Genomic DNA, 23921 nt, shown 5'->3' with positions numbered 1-23921 from the left:
GAATGTGATGTGTTTGGACGTTAATCGCTGCTAGAACGCTTAGGACCTTAAACACGATACGACTTGTTTTATAAAAAGAAAATGTGTGAGTATGTGGGAAGGGAAAAATGTGGGATTTTCGAAAGATAAGTTTAGACGGGATGGATGGCACTTTTGTGTGATTTGCCAAAGGGTGTGATCTAACCTGTGTGGTTAAGCAAGGAAGAGAGATATCCATCTTGTCACAATTAAGGACCGAGTTGGTGTGTCGTCTCACCTAGCTCCACTATCGTGCAAACCACTCGACCGTTGAATGGGCAACGGCTTAGCATAAACCCCACTAGTTAGTCTGATAGCCATCAGGAGAGCTGAGAGCAACGGGTGACCAAGGAGAAGGGATATGCTCTGTGTGACTTATGCCCTGGTTATACCTCGGTGATAGGTCGATGACCCCTTGGTAGATCCCGTGGTGGCTAGTCAGGTCTAGCTAAGGTGGGTAATGGCTTTGTTGGGATCTGCACCGACACTAAGGTGATCGTGCTGTGGTACCGCGCTTGTGGGTAAAGTTGCACACCTCTGCAGAGTTAAGAATCTATTTGAATAGCCGTACCCACGGTATTGGGCGAGTTACGGTGTAGTCACATAACTAGTGTTTCTTCTGGGATTGGATGGGTTGGCCTGAGTTGTTTTGGAAAAGTGTCCGGCAGTTGTGCCGTGTGCTACGGCAGATGAGGAGTCCGGTAGCAGCTTAAAACATGGATTCTGTGTGGGTCAACACTACGTGTTACCCAGTACAAGGAAAAGCTTGCTTTGAAAATCCTTTCTTTCAAATGAACCCCTGTATAAAAATTTGCTTTCCGCAAAATAAACCCTAGCCTTCTCCTTGATTTACCCTGTGCATTATATTCTGCTTATACCCCCTCCGTGGGTGTGGTTGAACTTGCTGAGTACATTTGTACTCACCCCATTCTTAATTTTTAAAGAGGAAGATCCAGACTTCGTCCCCGAAGACGTTGAGTAGAGGTTCCGTCCTGCACCCAACCTTGTCTGTGGATAGGGTCACCCGTAGGAAGTTCTGTATGGCGCAAGAATCTGATGACCTCCTCTTCGTAGTTAATATCATTGTGTGGGTGCTAGTTGTTATCCTCGCAATAGTGGCGCTTCACTGCCCATTATTGCGTAGAGTTGTACGGTGATGTACCATCTGATGTAATAAAAGTGTTATCAGCCTCCTGAGACTGATATTGTATCACTTTTAAGTCTTCTCTTATGAGGGGACGCTTCAGGTGGTATCAGAGCCGTAGGTTGGCCGTAGGACGTGACCCTTAGGATCGAAACCCTTTTCAGGCCTTTTCACATTAGGATTTTTCCTTATTTAATGCTTTTTCCACACAAACACTCACCACTGATTCTTGCCCTATTCTAGATGGATGACAATGGATGGAGTGGCGGAATCTGCCACGCAGAGCCCGGCCTTCCTAAGTTATTGATACTCAGCCTGGAACGCATCGGAGTGGTGGATCCACCAGAGTATGTCTACTGGGAATACGACTCCAGGGGCACTCTTCGGTGCGACGTGATGATTTTCGTGGGAAGAAGCACCCACTACCCTGACGTAGACCCCTGGTTCATCTCCACCACTAGCTTTCGCTTCCCAGACACCTACCGAAAAGCCGCCTGAAAAGCACTGCGACGTCTGCGTGTGGTCTACAAGCATCTCTAGCGGACTCCTATGGGATTTTTTCCGCCTACCGAAGGAAGAGGACGCTCATGGATTGCCCAGATGAGGGGACTTGGAGGAGAGGAAGAAGACCTAGAAGATACGGTCTCCCACCTATCCATCTACCTCACTGGCCTAGATGAACTTTACCGCGAACAGGCGGCACAATTGAAGCACCAAATCCACAGGGCAGAAAAGGCAACCCAAGAACTGGAGGAACAACGGACAAGAGCCGCATGCGCCGAGTATTCCCTAGCTGCTCTCCAAGCCCAGTGGCAAGAATACGAGGCTCGCAGAGGAATAGGTGGGTGGATAGAGGAAGAACCCGAAGAGACCCATTGGGATAGAGGTACTCAGACCGAGGACGATGTGATGATTCAGTGTCTTCCACCAAAGAAGCACCCTATCCAGACCGAGGAAGAATCCCCATGACAGGAGTAGCACTCCAAGCTAGAACCCTGTTCCTAATAATCGTGTACCCATGGAACCTGTACCCCCACCATGTTGTAATAATAAGTACCATCTATCCTTTTGTACCCAAATATTTGTGCAAAACTTGTTCACTCTATCTTTGCTTTTAGATGGCTGAGGAAGGATGGACCCAGGGCTTTTGTCAAGCCGCACCTGGCTTCCCCAGCCTCTTGACCAATGCCCTGGAAAGCCTTGGCGTTACGGAATGCCCAAGGTACTACAGCAGAGAGTACGAGCACCATGGTACCCTCTGCTGCAGGGTGTTCCTGGTCATCGCCAGAAGTGACCGCTACCCCGACATCCAACCATGGCGAGTGACCGCCACAGGGTTTAGGCACCAGCACACCTATCCCTTGGCCGTCAGGAAGGCGCTCCGTTATCTATGCCGCATAGAGTTGTACGGTGATGTACCATCTGATGTAATAAAAGTGTTATCAGCCTCCTGGGACTGATATTGTATCACTTTTAAGTCTTCTCTTATGAGGGGACGCTTCACGTTCAAAAATTCGATGTGACGGAAAATCTTGTAAAGTTTTGGAATTTTGAATGCATCTAAACAAGGAGTGAGGCTCTAGTGTCCTAGTAATCTGGGGACACATGAGAAAGTTAGCATATGATGGAAGCGACAAATGATAAGCCTACGCCGATTCATCTTCCAGGAGCAATTTGGGTCACATTTTGCCACAAATTAAGCTAACAAACAACTAAATTAAAGCCTCTGTTGGGTTCTCGGCTTCCTTACGACCCAATCAAAATGCATACATGAAGGTTAAATAGAGTAAAGTGGCAGAGTTTCGCCCTCATATATGCACGTGTCCAGTACATATTGGTTGGGGGTATTTATACCCCTAAACCTTGTTACATAATGACTACAATACCCCTACCTGCCCGGAATATCCTGCGAATATTCCGGGATGTAGGTCATTTCATACAGGTTGGAGTGTTCAAATTGTCTACCCTATCCGATTCGTAATCGAGACGCTACTCCGAAGCTTCGAGGTAACCTTCGGATCAGCTGTTGACCTTCGTTCGCCTTCCTGGACCTTCGGTGTCTCCCGGCGACCTTCGGCTCGGCTTTCTTTCAGAAACCTTCGGTCGCGTCTTCTGACCTTCGGGGCAAAGGGCAACCTCTGGTCTCAGGCGACCTTCAGGACCTTCGGCTCCTGTTATGTAGCTTCAGGCAACCTCCGTTATCCGAGAAGGTGACCCCCAACAGTAGCCCCTCATGGGCGAGGGCCCACTCCGATGGGCCGAACCCTCGAAGTATCCGTCACTTGCAACTAAAAAACGTCTCCCTCCGTCGGAGGTTGGGACGAGCCGAAGGTAACTTCTTTGTACATGTCAATTTCTAGTTGGATGGCGTTTGGTATCCTCCTCGATTTTACCGTTGGTTCTACTGTTTACTTTCACCGCACTATATAAGGGGGGGAGGCATCGCTTTCACGCCTTCCGCTCGTAGCGAAGCTCTGCCGGTTTTTCGAGCTTGCCACATTGAGTGTTGTGATTCGCCAAGAGCTTCGAGCTTTTTTTCGTTCCTGCAGATTGGCAAAGTGGTTTGCGAGTGAGGGGATCTTCGCATCGCCTGCATCGTGCATTTTTTTTACGGTTGTTGTGTTCTCTTGCAGGAATGGCTAGAGTAAAGATCACTGCCAAAGACGTCACCGAAGGTGCTGGTTCATCTGAGGAGAGGGATCTTCTTTCAGACGGGGAGGATTTGTCAAACATGGAAGCTGATCCTTCGGAATTGATGAAGAAGGTGAAGCCCGTGCCAACTCTAAGGTTTGGGCCTTCGCTCATGTATGCGGCTCTTATTGAGTCATACGTTGAGCGAGGGTACTTCCCTGCAGGGGTATGCTGCCCGCCCCAAGCTGAGGAGACGCCGGACCCCCAAGATGGGGAGTGTGTAATGTTTCGCGACTTCTTTGTCGCTGGGCTGCGCTTTCCCCTCGACCCGAATGTTCTAGAGATACTTGCTCGGTTCAAAGTGAAGATTCATCAGCTGACACCAAATGCGTTTGTCATGCTGTCAAAATTTTTTTGGGCCGTGAAGTCTTTTAGAGGGCTTGTTTCGGTCGACACATTCTGCCGCCTTTACGAGCTCCATCCTCAAGGTCGGAAAGTTAGGTTCAGGGACGAAGATGATGCTTACAGTGCTCAGAGCGGGTGTTGTACCTTCATGCCCCGAAGGTCCAACAGGTCGCTTAAGATTGATCGTTTGCAGCTCTTATACTGTCAAAAGAATCGATGGGATGATGATTGGGCGCAATTTTGGTTTTATGCCAAAGTTGCATTCCCTAGTGCTGAGGACCTAACCGAGGTCTCCTACCCCCTAGCTTCGAAGGTTAGCATGGTTGAGCACATTAGCCAGGTGGAGTTCCGGAGGTTTGGGGTTGGGTACAAAGATTGTTTGGACGCATTTTCGATGGCTGCTGCGCTGATAGGGGGGAGGGACTTAATCGAGGAGTTTGTTTGCGCGAAGATTTGGCCTTTGTCTGCTGGATGGGATCCCAATACATTCGTGAGGGTTAAGGTTCGTGCTTCGAAAGAAGCACTTCCCTTCCCGAAGGTAGATCTGGTAAAGCCGCCTGGGGAGATGGACGAGGCTATTGTGGCGGAGGTCGAGCGGAGAGCGGTGGAGCTGGCCAGGCCATACCTGTCGAAGGAATATGAATCTTTTGTTCTTTGCTGTCCCGGGAGTTGCCGAGTGAATCGGTCTTTGGTTGTGATGGGCGTAAAGTATTTGGATCAAGAGGAGCCCGAAAAACCTGAGAAGAGGAACAAGGGAGCTTCAGGTGAGGAACCCGCCGCGAAGAAGAGAAAGGTTTCTTCTGCGAATGTTGGCTCTTCGAAGGCTACCCCGAAGGTTTTAGCGACTAAGCCGCCTCGCCCTCCTTCAAAGGTTGCATCGGCGAAGAAAGGTAACCGCCTGACTCGGTACCTTCAGGGTGTTTCTAGTAGTGAGATGTGTAGTGAATCTTTTTTTGCGGGAGCTTGAGGAGACCGTAAGTCTTTCTCCCCTTCGAGGGGAATCTATGGAGCTTTATCTTGATCAGTTTGGGTCCCTCCTTTCAGGCCCAGACAGTGTTGGGTACGTGGTCATGAAGCTTAACTCGTCGAGTGGCGCGGGCCTGCGAAGTGTCAGCTTGCTGGATTTCGATCACGAAGGTGCCACTATCGATCCTGTCTTGCCTGCACCTGCGCCCACCGCTGAGCCAACTTCTGCCCCGGCGAAACATGCTGCGAAGGCTGCGAGCACAGTTGTTGCGACCCCGAGCGTTCAGACTTTGGATGTTTTGAAGAGTGCTGAAACTGAAGGTGCTGGTGCCATTATTACTGAGGCCCACAAGGATCCGGTGGGGGCGGAGGAGGTCTTGATGGGAGAAGACTCACGCGAAGATGGTCAACACCGCTTCAATGAGCTAGGTGGGATTCTACTGCCTCGTCCTCTTAATTTTCAAGGACCGGATATTGACCCTTATCTTCCTTGGATTCGTGAAGTAGATGTTGCCACGATGATGGCGGAGCTGAGCCATGAGATCGAGTTTGGACATGCGAAGGTTCCTCCACCTTCGCAGGGTACTTCCTCGGCCGTCGGGAAGCATCAACTGGAGAAGGAACTTTTTAATGTTGAAGGTATTCTTGCTTATTCTGGTGGTTTGTACTTTATTGATTTGCTTTAACGGCTATGATTTGTGCAGGTTTTAAGAATGAGCTCGAAGCTTATGGCATTGGGGATCTCGGCAGTGTTGTTGTTGCGATGAATGCGAAGGCTCTCCTTGCTGGGAGGGTGCTTTTGAAAAGGGCGAAGATGGAGTCTGACAAAATGCTTGAGGGTTCAGCTGAGAGACTTAAGCTAGTGGTTGAAAATGAACGATTGAAGAAAGAGGCCGCTACGCTTCAGAATCTTGACGATCTTCATAAGAAATAGAATGAGGGGCTGGAGGCGAAGGTTAGACGTCAAGATATCGCTCTTGCCAAGTCACAAAAAGAGTTGGACTCGAGGGAGGAGACCATCGAAGGTTTGCGGCAAGAGATTGTCAAGTGGATTGACGGTGTTAACAAAGCTGAAGGCCTTGCCGTTCAACTTTATGCGGAATGCTCGAAAAAGGATAAGCTGATTGAGAAGTTGCAAGAGGAGGCTCAAGAGAACATGCAGTTGCTGAACGATGCAACTGATGAAATTAACGAGAAGAGTGATGCCATTTTCGAAGCCTACAGGGATGCTCTTGCGACCTTCGGGTCTGAGCCTGAGCCTTTGGTGAAGTTCGAAGGCCTGGGAGTTTCTAGTTTGCTGGATTGGATGTTACAAGAGTTTGCTGTCCTTGGGAATATCCTGACAAACATTTCTGATAATTCTGCTGTTGTCTCGTGCGAGATTGCTTTCGCGTTGCTCGAGCACGAAGGTTGTCGGGACATGGGCAAGATTGCTGATCTTGGGTATCAGTTCCCGGAATCTTCGGAATTTCAAGCTTGCTCCAGCCGTATCCAGTCTGTGAAGAAGACTTTCTTGCGAAGATTCTGGCTGTCAGCTGGGCGTCAAGTTCTGCAGGATACGGCTCGCCAGCGCCTTGAGGAGGTTAGGGCATTATCCTTCGGGCTTACTTTATTTGTGTGGTGATCATTTTCTAACTGTTTTGTTTTGTAGTCCAAGCGAGCTCGTGAGGCCGCGAAAGGGATCGATAACGAAGGTGTGGACGCTGGGGAGCTCCCGGGGATGTCTGGCCGAGCTGGAAGCGACGATGAGAGGAGGAGAGCCCGAAGGTTTAGGAAATTAGCTTGTGAAATGAACTCGAGACATCTTTAACTTTTGTCTGTGGATGCTGATGTAAATATTCCCACCCTGACCAGGCAATCGTGCCAGCAGGACAAACTCTTACAGTGGCACTGCTGCGGGTTGGGCGCGATGGCGTTGCTGCACTTTGGACAGATTGGGAACGTTTCAGCTTCGCGCATCCTGGCGCAAGTGTTGTTGAGTTTTTGAATGCTAGCGGAGCTAGAAGTATCTGAGTTGTGATGAACGATACTGTTGTTGGGGGAGATACTATTGGTCTTATGGTTGATGTAAATGGTTGCCGTGTTTGTGCTGTTGTCTTTCATTTTTGCGGTTTTCTGCACTTGTTTTGTACGTGGCAATTGTTTTTGAGAAAAACGTCTCACCCGAAGGCTCATGTTGGTTAATGCTGGGCAAAGGTTGTGTAGGCTTTGTAATCGCGTGCTTTAGGCAGCATGGGCAAATTGTTTTTTGAGGAAAACGTCTCCCCCACCTTGCACATGTTGGCTGAAACTGCGCGAAGGTTTTTGGGGCTTCAACCTTGTATGAATGTCCACATGCTTTAAGTGGCATGGGAAGATTGGTTTTGAGAAAAACGTCGCCCCCCATCTTGCACATGCTATTTGAAGCTGCGCGAAGGTTTTTTGGGGCTTCGACCTTTTAAGAATGTCCGCGCGTGCTTTAAGTGGCATGAGCAGATTGTTTTGAGAAAAACGTCTCCCCCCACCTTGCACATGCTATTTGAAGTTGCGCGAAGGTTTTTTTGCGGCTTCGATGCTTGGTTGTCAGCACATTACTTTTTAGTGCTTATTGCACTTTGATTCCTAGGGCGAAGGTGTTTTGGCTTCGACTCTGGGTCGACAGCCCCTTGCCTTTTAGAGCTTATTGCACATTAGTTTTTAGGGCGAAGGTGTTTTGGCTTCGACTCTGGGTCGACAGCCCCTTGTCTTTTAGTGCTTATTTCACGTTAGTTTTTAGGGCGAAGGTGTTTTGGCCTCGACTCTGGGTCGACAGCCCCTTGCCTTTTAGTGCTTATTGCACGTTAGTTTTTAGGGCGAAGGTGTTTTGGCTTCGACTCTAGGTCGGCAGCTCCTTGCCATTTAGTGCTTATTGCACATTAATTTTTAGGGCGAAGGTGTTTTTTTTTGGCATAGGAATTTCTTTTTGGGAAAACGTCTCCCTTCATCTTGCCCATGTTGATAAAAGCGAAGGTCTGGGCCTCTTTGGATAAGTATGCTGGGATCGAGAGGGAAGCGAGCCTAGCTGACTTAGTTTTTGCAATTTACATCGAGCAACGGTCGAAGTTCGCAGCTTTAATGCTGCTTCGAATGTCGAGAGCTTCGGAGATAGGGGAAAATATCTTCATTCATAGTGATGAAATTTACAAAGGGTCCGCCTCGTTAAAAATCTCACCTCCCGAATGGAGTCCCCTTTGTGAGGAAAAGAGTACGGACCGAAGGTTTGAAAATAAAAAAGAAATGAAAAAGCTCCTAACAAGTCTGGACCTGCTTATAGATTCGCGGTCCAACCCTTTTTACATTTGGCTAGATGTAGTACTTTTTGAGGCTGTCGGCATTCCATGAATGCGGCAGTGTCGACAGCTCGTTGCCTTCGGAGCCGGCCAGGTGGTATGACCTAGGTCTTTTGCTGGAGATGACGAGGTATGGGCCGTCCCATTTTGGCTCCATTTTTCCTGCGTTCTCTGCGTTTGGCATACGCTTGAGGGCCCAGTCTCCCACAGAGATGTTCTTTCTGACTACTTTCTTGTCCCTCCATTTGGTGGTTTCTTTTTGGTATTTGCTCAGATTGGAGGCTGCTTGTAAGATGTAAAGCTCTATAAGATCTGATTCGTCCGAAGGTTTGTTGCCTTCGGGTGCAGAGGTTGTCCTTAGGCTTTTGTTTTTTAGCTCTTCTGGGCTCATGGCTTAGGTGTTGCATAGTAGCCTGAATGGAGTGAATTTGGTGGTTCTTGTTTCAGATGTGTTGTGTGACCAAATAACCTTCGGGAATTCATCCACCCATTTACCCTTTTTCTGATCAAAGAGGCATTTCTTGATACCCGTGAAGATGACGCTGTTAGCGCGCTCCACAACCCCGTTGGATTGGGGGTGGTAAACCGAAGCGAACATGAGTTTGGTTCTGATACTTCGGCAGAATTCTTTGAATGGCTGCGAGTCAAACTGTTTGTCATTGTCTACCATGAGCTCCTTCGGTACCCCGAACCTGCATATGATGTTTTGCCAAAAGAATTTGCAGACTGCCTCGGAGGTGATTTTTATTAAGGGTTTAGCTTCAACCCATTTGGTGAAGTATTCAACGGCCACCACCGCATATTTGTAGTTTCCTTGGGCCTACGAGGTCCATTCCCCACCTTTGGAGAGGCCAAGCGGGGGCTATAAGCTGCAAAGGTTCCGAAGGTTTGTTGGATTTGGGGCCCAGCTTTTGGCAGGCTTCGCAGGTTTTGACGACTTTCTCCGCATCTTTCAGTGCTGATGGCCAGAAAAAACCTTGCCTGAAGGCTTTCGCTGCGAGGGGTCTGATGCCTATGTGTGATCCGCAAATGCCAGAGTGGATCTCATTTAGGAGTTCGACGCCTTGAGCGACTGGGATGCATTTGAGCCAAGGGGTTACTACCCCTGACTTGTATAGCTCGCCTTGCGAGATGACATAGCCTCTTGCTCTTTGAGAGAGCCTTTTTTCTTCTGCTTCATCAGAAGGTTCGTAATGTCCCCGAAGGTACGCCATTATTGGCGCCCTCCAATCTTTGCTGAAGATTGTGTTGATTCTGCTCTCTTTCTTCGGCCTGGTCGAAGGTGTGGAGATTTCTTCGAAGAATACATCTGGTGGGAGTTGCTGCTTTCTAGCAGCTGCTTTTGCGAGCTTGTTAGCTTCGTCATTCTGGGCGCAAGGAATGTGGATGATTGTGAAGCCTCTGAAATGTTTTTCCATTGCCCTTACAGCTTCTAGATACTGGCTCAGGTTTCCTGGCTTCGGATTCTTTTTCTACGTGGTCTGCAATGACCTTCGAGTCCATTTTGATGACACAGTTCTGATGTCCGGGTGCCTTCATTTTGCGAAGCCCAAGTAAGTGAGCTTCATATTCAGTTGTATTGTTTGTGGATGGTGCGGACTGGTCAATGTTGAGGCAGGCCGCATATCTTATTTTTGCGCTCGAAGGTGATTCAAGGATCGCTGCAATACCGACACCTTCATTCTGCCAGGCCCCGTCACAGTGAATTGTCCATGTTTCTATGGGTTCTTCTTCCCGAGCTTCAGGAGATGTCCAGTCTACTATGAAGTCAGCCAGGACCTGGGATTTAATTGTCGACTACCAGCTCTGATAACTCTGGGGCCCATTTGGCTATACTTGGCAAAGCTTCTCTGTTGTATGAGCAGGTCATGTAGTGGTTGATCAGAGATGGCTATGATTCTGTGCGCTTCGAAATAGTGGCAAAGCTTGTGGGAGGCCATGATAACTGCATATGCTATCTTTTCAAGTTCTGAGTAGTGCAACTTGGATCCTGCTAGAGGTTCGGACGCGAAGTAAACTGGGTATTGCTTGCGGTTGCCATCTGTCTCTCTCTCGACAACTAATGCGGCGCTAACAGCTTTCTGAGAGGCTGACGTGTATAGCAAGAGCATCTCCTTTGGGTCCGGAGAAGTTAATTTGGTGATGTTCTGGAGGTATTGCTTGAGGGAGCTGAAGGCCTCTCTTTGTTGTTCGCCCCATTCAAATTTTTGAGAGCTTCGGAGCACCTTAAAGAATGGCAGGCTTCGATCTGCCGAGCGTGGGATGAATCCATTTAGGGCGGCGATTCTGCCCGTGAGCTTTTGCACGTCGTTTATTGACTCTGGCTCTTCCATGTTACAAAGAGTTGCGATCTTGTCTGGGTTTGCTTCGATGCCTTTGGTTGAAACCAGGTATCCCACGATCTTTCCCTTGTGTACTCCAAAAACACATTTTTCGGGGTTGAGGCTCAGGTTCGCCTTCCGGAGGTTGGCGTAGGTTTCTGCTAGATCTGAGATGTGATCTTGTCGTGCTGCGCTGATGACGATGATGTCATCGACATAGGCCAGGATATTTCTTTTTAGTTGTGGCTCCAGGACTTTGGAGGTCATCCTCGAAAATGACTGGCCGACATTTTTGAGACCTTCGGGCATTCTTACGAAGCAGTAAGTGCCGAAGGGAGTTATAAAACTTGTTTTCTCTTCGTCTTCTGTTCTCATCCAAATCTGATGATATCCAGAGAAGTAGTCCAAGAGTGACATCAGCTGGCTGTTCGCAGCGTCGTCAAGGATTTTATCTATTCGTGGAAGAGGGAAATCATCTTTTGGGCAGGCTTTGTTTAAGTCTGTGAAGTCTATGCACATTCTCCGTTTTTCATTCTTCTTCTTGACAGGCACTGTGTTGGCGAGCCAAGTTGGGTACTTGACTTCGCGGATGACCTTCGCATCCTGCAAGCGTTGTACCTCCGCTTTGACAGCGGCAGCCTTTTCATCAGACATCTTTCGGGGTTTTTGCTTTTTTGGCTTGATACCGGGTCTGATGTCAAGGCGATGCTCAACTATGTCTCTGCTGACTCCCTGAAGGTCACTTGCTGATCATGTGAACACATCTTTATTCTTGTTTCGGAAGTCGAGTAGTTCTTTTTCTTCTTCTTCGGATAGTGTTGCACTTATCGTTACAACCTTATTCGGGAGGTGCTTGTCGAGGGGCACTCTTTTGACCTCGCACCCTTCGTCGAAGGTTACTTTCTCTTTGTTGATCTTTCCGGAGGTTGCTGTCTTATGAGCTTCGAGGACATGTATGTTTCTCTGCCCTGGAGCTACCCCTCGCTCAATGTCTCTGGCGAGCTGCTGATTGCCACGCACGGTGATAATGCCCCTTGATGCCGGCATTTTCATGCACAGGTATAGTTGGTGTACAACTGCTTCAAATTTGTTAATTAGTCCTCGGCCGAAGATGGCGAGGTAAGGGTAATTCATTTCGACAACATCGAAGGTGATATGTTCTGTTCTTGGGTTGGCGGTGTCACCGAAGGAGACTGGCAGTGAGATTTTGCCAAGGGCATCGACCCTTTTCCCTCCGAACCCGATTAAGGGGATTTCCTGGAGGAGGTTTCTATCGATGTTCATTCTGTCGAAGGTACTTGAGAAGATTATATCTGCGGAGCTACCAGTGTCGACTAGTATTATCTCGATGGTCCAACCTTGAATGTTAGTTTCGATGACCATTGCATCAGTGTGCGGGTAGCTGTTGAGGCTCATGTCCTCTTCTGAGAAGGTTATTGGCATGTGAGACCAAGGTGTTTTCTTTGCCGGGCCGTCAACTAAGATGTTGTTTACTTGTCTGAAGTAGTCCCTGTGCTGCCTCTTGTTTTGGAACTCTAGGGTGGAGCCTCCGGATATGGGCATGATCATGCCGAAGGATGGCAGCGCAGATGTCTGCGAGGTTTGGGAGCTTTGTGGCTCTTGCTTTGGGGGTGGGCCTGAAGGAGGCGGAGGTAGCTCTTCCTGAGCCTGCTGCTGGCTCGGAGGCGGGGATAGTGAGAGCGGTTTGGGGTAAGCTGGTGGCAGAGGAGGCCAGTTGTTTGGGTATGGGTTGTAGGTGAAGGCGGGCATGGGTTGGAATGTTGGATTGTATAGTGTGGGTGCCGGCGGGAACGGCGGCGCCGAAGGTCCTGACCATGCGGTGTGGCTGACCAGTTTGGCTTTTTTCTCTTCTTCCATCCGCTCAAGCGTTCTTTTTTTCTCTGGGCAGAAATTGGTTGTATGGTTCGACTCGTTGCCGTGGAAATGGCAGAAAAACTTTTTCAGTCCATTAGAAGGCCCACGACCTTTTCCGCAACCGCGACCGCAGCCTCGGCCCTTGTGCCCCGAATGATTGCGGCCTTGGTTGTTGTGCTGACCTTCGGGGGATTTGTTTGGGGGAGTCATGAATGGGTCCTGATCTTGTTCAGGGCTGGTTTCTTGCGAATGTTCCACAGGGAACACGAACTGAGGGTTTTTGTTCTTTTAGTTCCAATTTTATTTTTTGAGCTGGTCTCATTATTCTTCGTTATTCGACTCTTCGTCTGTGATTTGCGTATGACCTGGTGTATTTTTTTGCTTTGGCATACAGGTCACTGAGCGTTCTGGGTGGCTCCCTAGACAGGTGCGAGGCTAGCTGTCCGGGTAGTAGGCCGGCGATGCACTTGGTGATTGCATCCTTCTCTGGGAAGTTCGGTATCAGGGCCTTTTTCTGGACGAACCTTCGAAAGTAATCATAGAGTGGTTCTTTGTCTCCTTGCAGACACTGGAAGTTTTCTATGGTGTTCGGGTCTAGTCGCCCGAAGCCTTGGAAGTCCTGTCTGAGCCTCGCCTTCAGCTGAGGCCAGCTTGTGATGGAACCCGAGGGTTCGTGAGAGTACCAGTTGGCTACTGGACCTTCACAGGCCATGATGAAGGATTTTGCCATGATGGGGCCGTCGCCGCCAGCCGAAGCTATGGTAGTTTCGTAGGCCAAGATGAACTGAGTGGGGTCCTCAGAGCCGTTGTACTTGGGGAGCTGTGTTGGCTTGTAGCCCAGTGGCCACGGTGTGTGCTGCAGGGCTGCAGAGAGTGGCGAGTTGGGGTCATATGTGCCAGCCGAAGGTGGGACGTAGTGGTCTTGGAGGGTATGGATGGTTCGGATGTTGTGGATCTCATTCTGATGGGAGGCTCCCAATGGAGGTTGCTGTTCATGATTGGTCTGAGTGTTCACGCATTCTTGCTGCATTCTGTCAATTTCTGCTTGCATGGCTGCTACTTTGCACTTGGCCTCAGCCAGTTGGTTTGCTCAATTCAGCGCGTTTTGCTGGTTTGCTGCTTGGCGAGGATATCTTTCTGCTTTTCCAAGGCTTGAAGCTGGAGGCTCACGACGGTGAGCTCATCCTGGTTGGACCCTGAAGGATCTGTAACTTCGGGAGTTCCGTTGGGTGGTTGGTTGCCTTGTGGTGGGGGTTGTGTGGAAATGTTTTCTTGGGAGGTTCGGGAATCATTTTGGGTGTTGTCCAGGGGGGGGGTTCTGTGGTTTTCGTCTTTGTTTGTGCCACCGAGGGTTGGTTTATGCGCTAGGAACATGGTGGGCGCCCTTGTTGGGTTCTCGGCTTCCTTACGACTCAATCAAAATGCATACACGAAGGTTAAATAGAGTAAAGTGGCAGAATTTCGCCCTCATATATGCACGTGTCCAGTACAGATTGGTTGGGGGTATTTATACCCCTAAACCTTGTTACATAATGACTACAATACCCCTACCTGCCCGGAATATCCTGCGAATATTCCGGGATGTAGGTCATTTCATACAGGTTGGAGTGTTCAAATTGTCTACCCTATCCGATTCGTAATCGAGACGCTACTCCGAAGCTTCGAGGTAACCTTCGGATCAGCTGTTGACCTTCGTTCGCCTTCCTGGACCTTCGGTGTCTCCCGGCGACCTTCGGCTCGGCTTTCATTCGGAAACCTTCGGTCGCGTCTTCTGACCATCGGGGCAAAGGGCAACCTCCGGTCTCAGGCGATCTTCAGGACCTTCGGCTCCCGTTATGTAGCTTCGGGCAACCTCCGTTATCCGAGAAGGTGACCCCCAACAGCCTCTACATAATTATACTTAATGTATACCTAGTGTTTTGGGGCCCTTTGAATTTGGAGATCCTGTGCGGTCCCACAGCCTGCACGAGCCCAAAAATAGGCATGGTACTGGCGGCTTCATCATGCGCCGCTCTGAACTCTACACTCCATGGGTGTCCCACATCAGAGCAGCTGATACTAGCAAAACTAGAACAAATTGGAGTGGGACGCACTTGCTTTGATTGTGCATAAAGTTAAGCCATGAAGGATGCAAATACGATGAAAATTTGAATATGTTCACTGTTTTCCCATTTTTAGGATGCAATAGCACCGCTTAATGACTAGGTTCTGTTTGGTTTGTGCTATGCTAGGGAATAGTAACATTTTGACCGCTAATTATGGTGTCAAACAAAGCCAGTTTATAAAACTAACTCAAGAACCCCCACGCTAGGAATCCTGAAGAATCTAATGAAACCTTTGACCGTGTCATTGGAGGATGGTTACTATAGCATCACGGTAGCCAATCATTAATTAATTACCGTCATTATATTCGTCGCGAAAAGTTACACCCATCCCTGAAGATATTTTGCAAATAGACTTTATTTAGTAGCTCATGCATAGAAGATTTTTTTCTAGCAGAGAATAGAACCAAACTGGTGTCGCCCCTGCCAAATGAGGGCGCGGACATGTGGTTGTTTGCTCCCAAACCGCCCGAAGGTAGGGGCACAACTATACATTGCAGAAGGCAATAATTTTTTTTTTTTGCTATCATCTGAAAGATTATCCAAAGTTCCAAACCCCCACCATCATCGTCCAATCAAATTTTGGTCAAATCAAACAAGACGCAACAGTAATCTACACATGGGTAGTCTGTAAGCACATACACATGCAAAAGAGAGAAATCTTTTTAAGTCAGCTGCATGCAAATATGTTGAAGATTAAAAAATAATAGATCTTAAACCATATATATAAATTAAATTCTAATTGAACCATTGTCTTTCTTATATAAGATTTTCAAAACAAGATCACACTTATCTATATTTGCGTGATATTTTAAGAAAGATCTCTTTTAATGCTAAATAATTATTTTCGGCTACTGGGTATAAATATTTTAAAATCAAGAATAAATGATTAATTTCTACGAACAATAAATCAAAGAACAAATAATAATGTACTATGAATAAAATATTGAACATAGCGACCATTTAATTCTATAGGATAAATAATGGAAAATGAATATCACGAACAAATAAGTCAACATCAACAAACAAGAACAAATAATTTAGCATTATGAATAAATTAGTTACATCCTGATAATCAATCAGTTAGCTCTTTTTCACCATGATACATGTAGAGCATATGCTTTGGAAGAATTTAAATCACACATGCGATGTACAATAAGAGTGAACAAAACGTATTCACTTACAAACAAATCAAATCAAAATAAAATGTTTCGAGAAAAATATTCGGAATAAGAACAAATGTCAGATAAAAATTATTGATATGGTTATGAAAAGTATAAAATAAGAATACAAAATTAATATAGAAAAAAGAAGAAAGTTATGAGGGCTTAAAAAGAAAATTGTACAGTATAAAATATACAAAATGCACATAGTTTAAAGAGGAGACATATGAACCTCAAATAAGTGGCAGCCTCGCCTAAATTAATCCGGCTTAAGTGCGCTAACCATCACCGAAACGGCAACCAGGGTTAACACGCACTTAAAACGGAGTAATCCAGCAGTGTTGTCGGGTAAAATCCCGATTAAACCACTTGGAACAGGATCGACAAAGCAGTCCAGAGAATGCAACATTCCATAAATTTTACAGTACAGAGTATGAAACTGATTGTTATTATTACAAACCGAGTTTGAATTTATAAAAGTACAACAGAGTTCAAGTTTGACGAAAAACGAACTATAGTCTAGCGTCGAAACCAGACGTCATGATGAAGCTCGTACATAACGTCAACCGTAACCTCCGATATACCACCTGAAAAACAAAACCACAAGCAAGGCTAAGTATACTAATACTCAGCAAGGCTTACCCAACTAAGGGTATACTTAGCCCTTAATCTAGACATGTAAGGCTTTTGGCTTGAAGGGTTTGTTTTGCCAAAAAGCATCTAAAAACGAGTTCTTACTTTCATCATTTTAGCTCAAGTTTAATGTAGTAAGTATTAACTAGGTTTGCAAGAATATCTAGAACAAGCATGGTATATCAAATTAATCCTCCAAGAATAGCATCATCATTTCATCCTCATTTCAATTTCTTACTACGATGTGACAAAGAGATCAACGCTCTCATATCCGCGAGTCACGGCGAATCGATCCGATTTTAAACCTTGCAAGGTGGACCTAACACACACGACCTGTGTAAGCCCTGACGGACTATACAAGTCAACCGTTTTCTATATGCACACCGAATAGCTGAACTGCCCTGCAACTCGGGACTGCTAGCCCCACCGTTACCTACAAAGGGTCAGTCATGAGTTTACCCACTAGCACCACTGGGAAGACAGTATCAAGTTCATACTACCAGTGTGCATATGGTACTGAGTTTACTGGTTTCGACTACCTCCTACTTCCGGCATATGGTTAGTACTGTTCAATCCTCGATCAACACTGCCGCAACAGATCGGTCCTCAACCGACACAGGCAAAGACGTACTTTCCATCCAATTCATATCCTTAGCCAAACTCATCTCCGCCTGGTCTCCATTTTCTTTCCACATTGATTCATCCTCAATAACTTTTCCATAATCCAAAAGGTCCTAACTCTCGCGAGTGACAGAAAATCACTCGACTTCTATCGAGTCCTATTTAGCATGTCGGTACTAACGACCTACACATACTAGTAGATCAACCGAGGGAACCAAGGAATCATGCAATTAAGGTTCCAGTCAACTCCTGTAAACTTAAATGCACAGATATATAATAGGAACATAAATTGGAATAGCATTTAAAATACTGGGATTGATGCACCGGGGCTTGCCTGGGATTACCAGTAGGTCAGTGTTAGTTAAAGGATAATTGCTCGGCGAGCATCTTCCTTCGGTCGTGCACATCGGGATCCATTCGTCCATCTTCTAGATGTGTCCACCATTCACCGTCTTCTGGCACGAATCCATCATTACGTCATCCACGCAGTTCATCTATCGTACCTAAATGAAATGCAACAATGCATATGTATGAATGCAAAGTTTCGAGTTGTTTGTGATTTAGGTGTTATTATTTTTTTTCCTTCATGATAAAGTTGTAGTCCAACATAACCGAAGTTAAAGAGTGAAACACTTTCATTTATATTTTACTGGGCAATCGTTTATAGAGTAAAACCTAATATGTTTTAGTTCATAAAAGAATCTAGGGTTGAATTTCAACACTTCATACAAACATGCAACTTAAGTAAATCAACCTACACTAGTTAAATATGTATATATATCACAAGTCAAGTTACAATTAGCCTCTGGTCATGAAAAATAGATCAATGTACATCTGCAGTAAAGAAAAAAATAATTTCTACAGGTAGTTCTACTAAGTTTTAGAGGTTCAAATTTTTCCAGAAAGGTTTAGTACACAAATAACAGCTCTGGTAAAAATATCAGATTTTTCTAGGTGCAAAAACTATTTTCTCTGATTTAATGTAGTTCGCCTTACCAAAAATCATTTGGTTTAGTTAAGCATAACTAAAAATTCTCAAACTTTTTCTATAGCACTTAGGAACCAAAGTCAAGGTACTGTAAAAGTTTCAACTCATTTAACACAGTAGAACAACTTGAAGAAATAAAACCATTTAACCTAGGCATAAAACAAGATTTAATTAAAACTATAACTAAACAAGATAAATGACCATAAAATTTTTTATAATAACACTATAATCACATTCACATTCTGCCATAAAAATTTCATAGCATGACATGTCTTCAAACATTAGTTGTTAAAAAGGTAAAAACAATTAGTCTTTATGCACAATTAAACATAAATCTATTTTTGCAGCAGAAATTTCTAAATAAAACTTGTAATATTATGATTCTAAAGGGTAGATATTTTGATAAGGATTCCAAAAAGTTCTCATTTGCTATTTTAGGATTTTTGTACGATTTTTGGTTGAATTTACAAGTTCACAGCAACAATTTGAAAACAAAACTAAATATTGCAGATGGGTCCCTGGTTTTTTTGCAGAAAACACCCTAGGAAGAATTGGGGCCTCGCAAATAGGCCCTTGGCCAGAAAAAAAATAGGGGAGGCGCAGGGAGGGCAGCGCCGGCGGGTTTCAGGCGACTCCGGTCGCCGGCGGCGAGGGGCCCAGGGTGGAGAAGGTAGAGGAGACCTAGAGATACCTCTGGGTGGTTTTGGCGCGGCTCGGGGTGGCCTGTGGCGGCGGCTCCGCATGCTCCGGCGGCCGGCGGTGGGCCTGTGCCGCGGCGGCGCCACTCCGGCGAGGTGGAAGCGGCGGGGCTTGGCCGATGAGGACCAGGGCGACGAGGGGGAGCTGCTGGTGGGGTCGGTTTAGGCCGAGGACGACTGGGGGTGGGGGCTCCACCGGAGCAGGGGCGGCGGCAACTATGGCGGCGGCGCTCATGGAGGTCGGCGGCGGCCATGGTGATGGCAGGGGTGCTCTGACGCGTGAGGATGAGCGGGAACGAGTCGGTGAGCATCAGTGGGAGGAGGGAGAGCTTCCTAGGTGCAGGGTTGCGGCAGTGGAGGATCGGAGAGGGGACCTCCACGGTGAGCTGGAGGCTATGGTGCCGGCGGCGCTCTGGGCGACGAGGAGAAGGGAGTTCGGCTCTGAGGAGCGATGGTGGAGAAGCAAAAACGAAATCGACTTCGACGGTTGGCTTAAGCGGCCAGGGAGAGCGACGGCGAGGCGACGGCCGTCGATGACGGCGTGGGCGGCGTGGCGCGTCGCCAGGCATCGGGGACGCGCGTCGCGCGAAGGAGGTGCCTGAACGGAGCTGTTTCGGGCGAAACCAGGGGCACGCGAGGTGGAGTGGATGAGGGCGCGGCGCGTGGCCGGCCAGGTGGCCGACGCCGGCGGCGAATGCCGTCACGGCGAGAAACAGATAGGGAGGAAAGAGGTAGATGGAGGTGATGGCAGATTTGTAAATAACTCAAAGTTCCAATGTTCAGTTTCTAAATTCATTTTTTCTCCTTGCTCTGGAGGTCAAACGAAAAACTTTTGAATACGAAAGTTGTTCAAAACTTCAAATATTACATCTTTCGTTTTAGGAAATTTTTCATTTGAAGCCCACTTTAAAAGTTAATTTTAAACTCTTGCAAATTCAAAATATGGCTCTTTTCAAAATTCAAATTTTTCTCACGTTTTTGCGTGGCAACTTTAAAAATCATGAACATGAAAGTTGTTCATCCTGTAAAACTCTACAAATTTAGTTTTAGGCAAAAGTTCGTTTGAGCAATGTTTTAGATATTATTTTCAAAACATATTTCTTTAAAATTTGAAAGATTGTTTAAAACCTCGAATACTATGGTTCATTTGACCTGTCATTTTATGTGCAAAATTTCATATACACATAAACACACATACATACACATGCATATTCACACATACACATATATTATTTTCCAAAAGAAATGCATAATTTGAATTTTTCTTGTTTATTAGGCATGAAATCATATTTAATATTTCTTGCTTAGCATTTTAAAACTCTGGGATGTCACAAAATAAATAGATGATACAAATATTATAGTACAAAATATCTAAATTTAAAAATCAAAACATTAATAAGAATAATAAAAGTAAGAAGGAATATTGATAAAATAATTACTAAAACAGAAATTAAAAAAGTAAATAGGAAGAAAAACCATGAAGGAAACAAGATCGGGACAAGGATAAGTATGAAGGAAGCAAGCAACAAAGTAAAAAATAAAATAAAAAAGAAACAATATAAGAAGAAAAGAAAAGACAAAAAACTAGAAAGATAAACTACTAACAGGTGCTGCAGCAAGCGCACCATGACTAGTGAAACAGTAGTAGTGCAATACCTGGTTGTGGTTGATGGACTCAAATCATGAAGATAGCAATATCCCACTGTATAATATATAATCAGTAAACAAATAGGTATTAGACTTCGAGCGCTAAGGAATATTAGGCTGAGTTGGTCAATTCCACGATGGAAGATTACGGCCCCGCGAAGGTAGGGCTAGGGCCCGTTGTACGCTCAGCGCTCTGCCCTGGGTGGGAGAATGGAGATAGCGGCACCGCCCCGGCGCACGACGAGCTGGGCCTCACCCTCCCTTGGCACAGGCAACAGGCTGTGCGCGGATACCGCCCACCACCCACCCAGCCCATATTGGCACATCCCAATAAGCCCATAATGGCGGCCGCGTAGGAGGAAATGCCATGAACGCCCCCAAGCCCAGGCCGCCCCCAATCCCGTCTCGTTGACTTTTTTTTTTGAAACGAACCAGGCAGGCAGGAGAGCTGCCGATTATATTAAAAAGAAGAAACAACACCCAGACTGGGCACCACAACAACCAACAAGACACCACCACCGGCCAAACGACCATACAATTCCTCTCTAACTCGACTCAAAACAACAACCGGTTGGATTGGGACATCAACACGGTTACACAACTCAACTCGACTCCACACCCCACTGCTCAGATCGGAATGAGACATCAACCCCCGGTCGGATTGGGTCGTCGATCAGAGCCTCTGCATCATGCTCGATCGGATTGGGTCCTCGACGCGAGCTGCACCAACACAAAGACAACAGAAGAGATACCAAGGCAACTACTAAGGCTAAACTACCAACACAAACCTCGAAAACCACCAACATGATGCAACACCAGAAAACACAACAGAAAAAGCTTAACGAAGAGCCAAAGATGCCCCTGCCACAACATCCCAGAAGTCACGGCCTTTCAAAAGCATTATTGACTGGAGTAGGTCCGGTGGCACCAATTCCTTCAAACAGTCAGCACAGTCTTGAATTACATTCTCATCAAGCTTCCCGTCCTCTCTAATTAAGCCTAAGTCTTTGAGCACCTTTCGTTGGGCAAGACGAGTGCTTCGACGAAGCGATGATCTGTCAAAAGACTTGCGCACGCATCTTGCTGTCATTATCATTGATGGTGAGTGATGTACAGAAGGACGTCTAACATCGTCAGCCTTCAAGTCATTGGTGGCTAGAGGAGAGGTTGCCTCCAACCACGAAGTATCTGGCGGTTGTGGCTCTTCCTCCTTGATCTCAATCGTAGACAGGGTGGAGCCATCTGTAACGGCAACGGAAAGCAGGGGGTCTTCAATTACCACACTCGCATATGAGTCAGCATCATCATCATCACTGGATGCATCTTCCACTAGAACAACATCCTCGACGGGAGTGTCAACTTGCAGCATCATATGCTCCATGGGTGGGTCCAAGTGTGTAGCATCAGTTAAGATCTTTATGGGCACCTCCATAGTGTGCGAGGGTGATGTATCATCTGCGGTAGGGGTTGAGATGCCAGCAACGGAGGCAGCTGGGGATAATGTCTCTTCCATCAATGTCTTTGGGTGAATCTCCACAGGAAAATTCTTTGTGGTTATCTCCTCTGCAACTGCAATAGAGTCTGCTGCATCCCCACACGCACTCTCACAAACCAAAGGACTAGAAGGCGTACAAGCTGCTGCAAGAGAAGCAAGAATTGACGGGTTCGGTGAGCGCTGAATAGGAGAACAGGGGCCAAAGAGGCCGACCACATCACCAGCAGTGGATTCCTTGCTAGGTATCTCGATGTGCTCTAAGTGGTTGGCCACACGCGCCAACCACAACTTGATGACGTTGGCCTCCTCCTTGAGTGGACGCACCACTTCGTCCAATGTTGTCAGTATCATTTGTTGGAGCTCCGAACGCAATGAATCCATCAACGGGGTAAGCATAGACTGAAGGTCTGTGGCAACCAACCCAAGAGAGGCATGGCACTTACATCCACACATAGGTCTTCCTGCATCACGCTGAATGATGGGGCGATGCGAAGCTGCCAGCTGAATGTGAGGTGCACGCTGTGGATACGCGGCCACAACATCAGCCCAACTCCTTGTTTGCTGAGTACGTTGAGGTTGGGCGAATGATGAGCGGGCTCGTGGTGCTGGAGACGGGGATCGAAAGTGACAATGTCGCTCTCGATGCCCAGGACGACGACAACGAATGCAGCGGAAGGAGTCTCGACAGGAACTGACTTGGTGATCGAGTGCAAGGCAGCGGTAACACCTACCTCGAGCCCATCTTTTGAAGGCCATGCTGCGCTCTGACCTTGATCTTTCCGACAATGATGACTTCTCAGCTTGCTGCGCCGAAGGGTTATGGCAGGAGCGATCCTTGGAGTCCACCCATGGCGTCTCCATGGAGGAAACCGCAACCTTAGCGTCACCAGTAGCGGCGCCCAACGAAGGAGAAGGCAACATGAACACACCTCACTTCAGCTGCCAGCCAGCATGCCGGACTGCAGGTGGAAGAAAGGTGCTGGCGCAAGCGCAATGCAAGGCGAGGTGGCTGCAGGGACGATGCTGACCAGAGGAGGAGAACAAGCAAGTTGGGCAGCTTCAAGTGGCAGCAGAGGACCGATGGCGACAAATTCCAGACCAAGAGGAACTCAATCCAGAGAGGCAGGGGATGAAGGCGCTGGCAGTGGACGAATCGACGAAATCAGAGGCAGCTCCTTGCGGGCGTTGGTGGCGCAAGGCAATGCTCCGGCGGCGTAAGCAGATGTGGTCGGACGACGCGTGGTGGCGGGGACTGCCGGCGGCCGCGGCGAGCCCGCCCGTGAAGATCTCCTCGTCTCACATGAAGCCTGCAGATGTGCTTCCTGATCTCCCTGCACGGGCAGCGTGGGGAGCCGCGACTAGGATGGATGAAGAGCTTATGTGGAGAGGAGCTTGGATCTGAGACTGGTAGGGACGGAGGAGGCAGGAGACCGGAGATCCCAGCGGCGGCGGCGCTCTGTGTGGCGGCGTGGAGAAGGGAGGGTGTTCAACAGGTTGCATGTAGCAACGACAACGAAGTAGCTCGTAGAGGTCAGCTCGTACAGTTGCATATACACAGACACAGCTTGGCATTTCTGTGGTTCCTTCCTCGCGGAAGGCTCCGTTCCGTGCGCCACGCCCGAAGCTTGGCATTTCTGTGCACCAACCCAAGTTACCGACCTTCAACCTCGCGTCCTCGCCATCGTGATCGGCCAATCCCCCAAAAAAAAAGAAAAAAAAACTGCATGGCCGGCCAGGCGGCCGACTCGGGCAGCACAGAAAACACGTGGCACCGAGGGCAGACACGAGCACACATCCCGGAGTTGATGCGACAACAACTCCGGGACAACTATGCCACCGGCGCGTCTCATCACCGGCCCCATGCTGGCGCGGCTGCTACGTTCAGCCGCCGCTCACGCCCAATTCG

The 23921-nt window shown here is 47.5% G+C and overlaps 1 protein-coding gene across 1 annotated transcript; it reads right to left on the bottom strand.

The window, feature by feature from the left end:
- Positions 1-21040: 21040 nt before the first annotated feature.
- LOC120683156 lies at positions 21041-23519 on the bottom strand. Its single transcript, XM_039965187.1, has 2 exons — positions 23131-23519; positions 21041-23038 (listed from the first exon to the last, which is right to left on the bottom strand). The coding sequence occupies exon 2, from the start codon at positions 22934-22936 to the stop codon at positions 21359-21361; it is 1578 nt and encodes a 525-aa protein (XP_039821121.1). The 5' UTR covers positions 22937-23038; positions 23131-23519; the 3' UTR covers positions 21041-21358.
- Between the last annotated feature and the right edge of the window lie 402 nt (positions 23520-23921).

This window comes from Panicum virgatum, chromosome 7N (genome assembly GCF_016808335.1).
Source record: "Panicum virgatum strain AP13 chromosome 7N, P.virgatum_v5, whole genome shotgun sequence".
NCBI classification, from domain to species: domain Eukaryota; kingdom Viridiplantae; phylum Streptophyta; class Magnoliopsida; order Poales; family Poaceae; genus Panicum; species Panicum virgatum.
Note: the sequence above shows the minus strand (reverse complement) of the source record. Positions and strands in the feature narration are given on the sequence as shown.

Bases quoted from the DNA above. Each gene is read 5' to 3' on its own strand.
- LOC120683156 (XM_039965187.1), bottom strand. From the start codon at position 22,936: ATGTTGCCTTCTCCTTCGTTGGGCGCCGCTACTGGTGACGCTAAGGTT.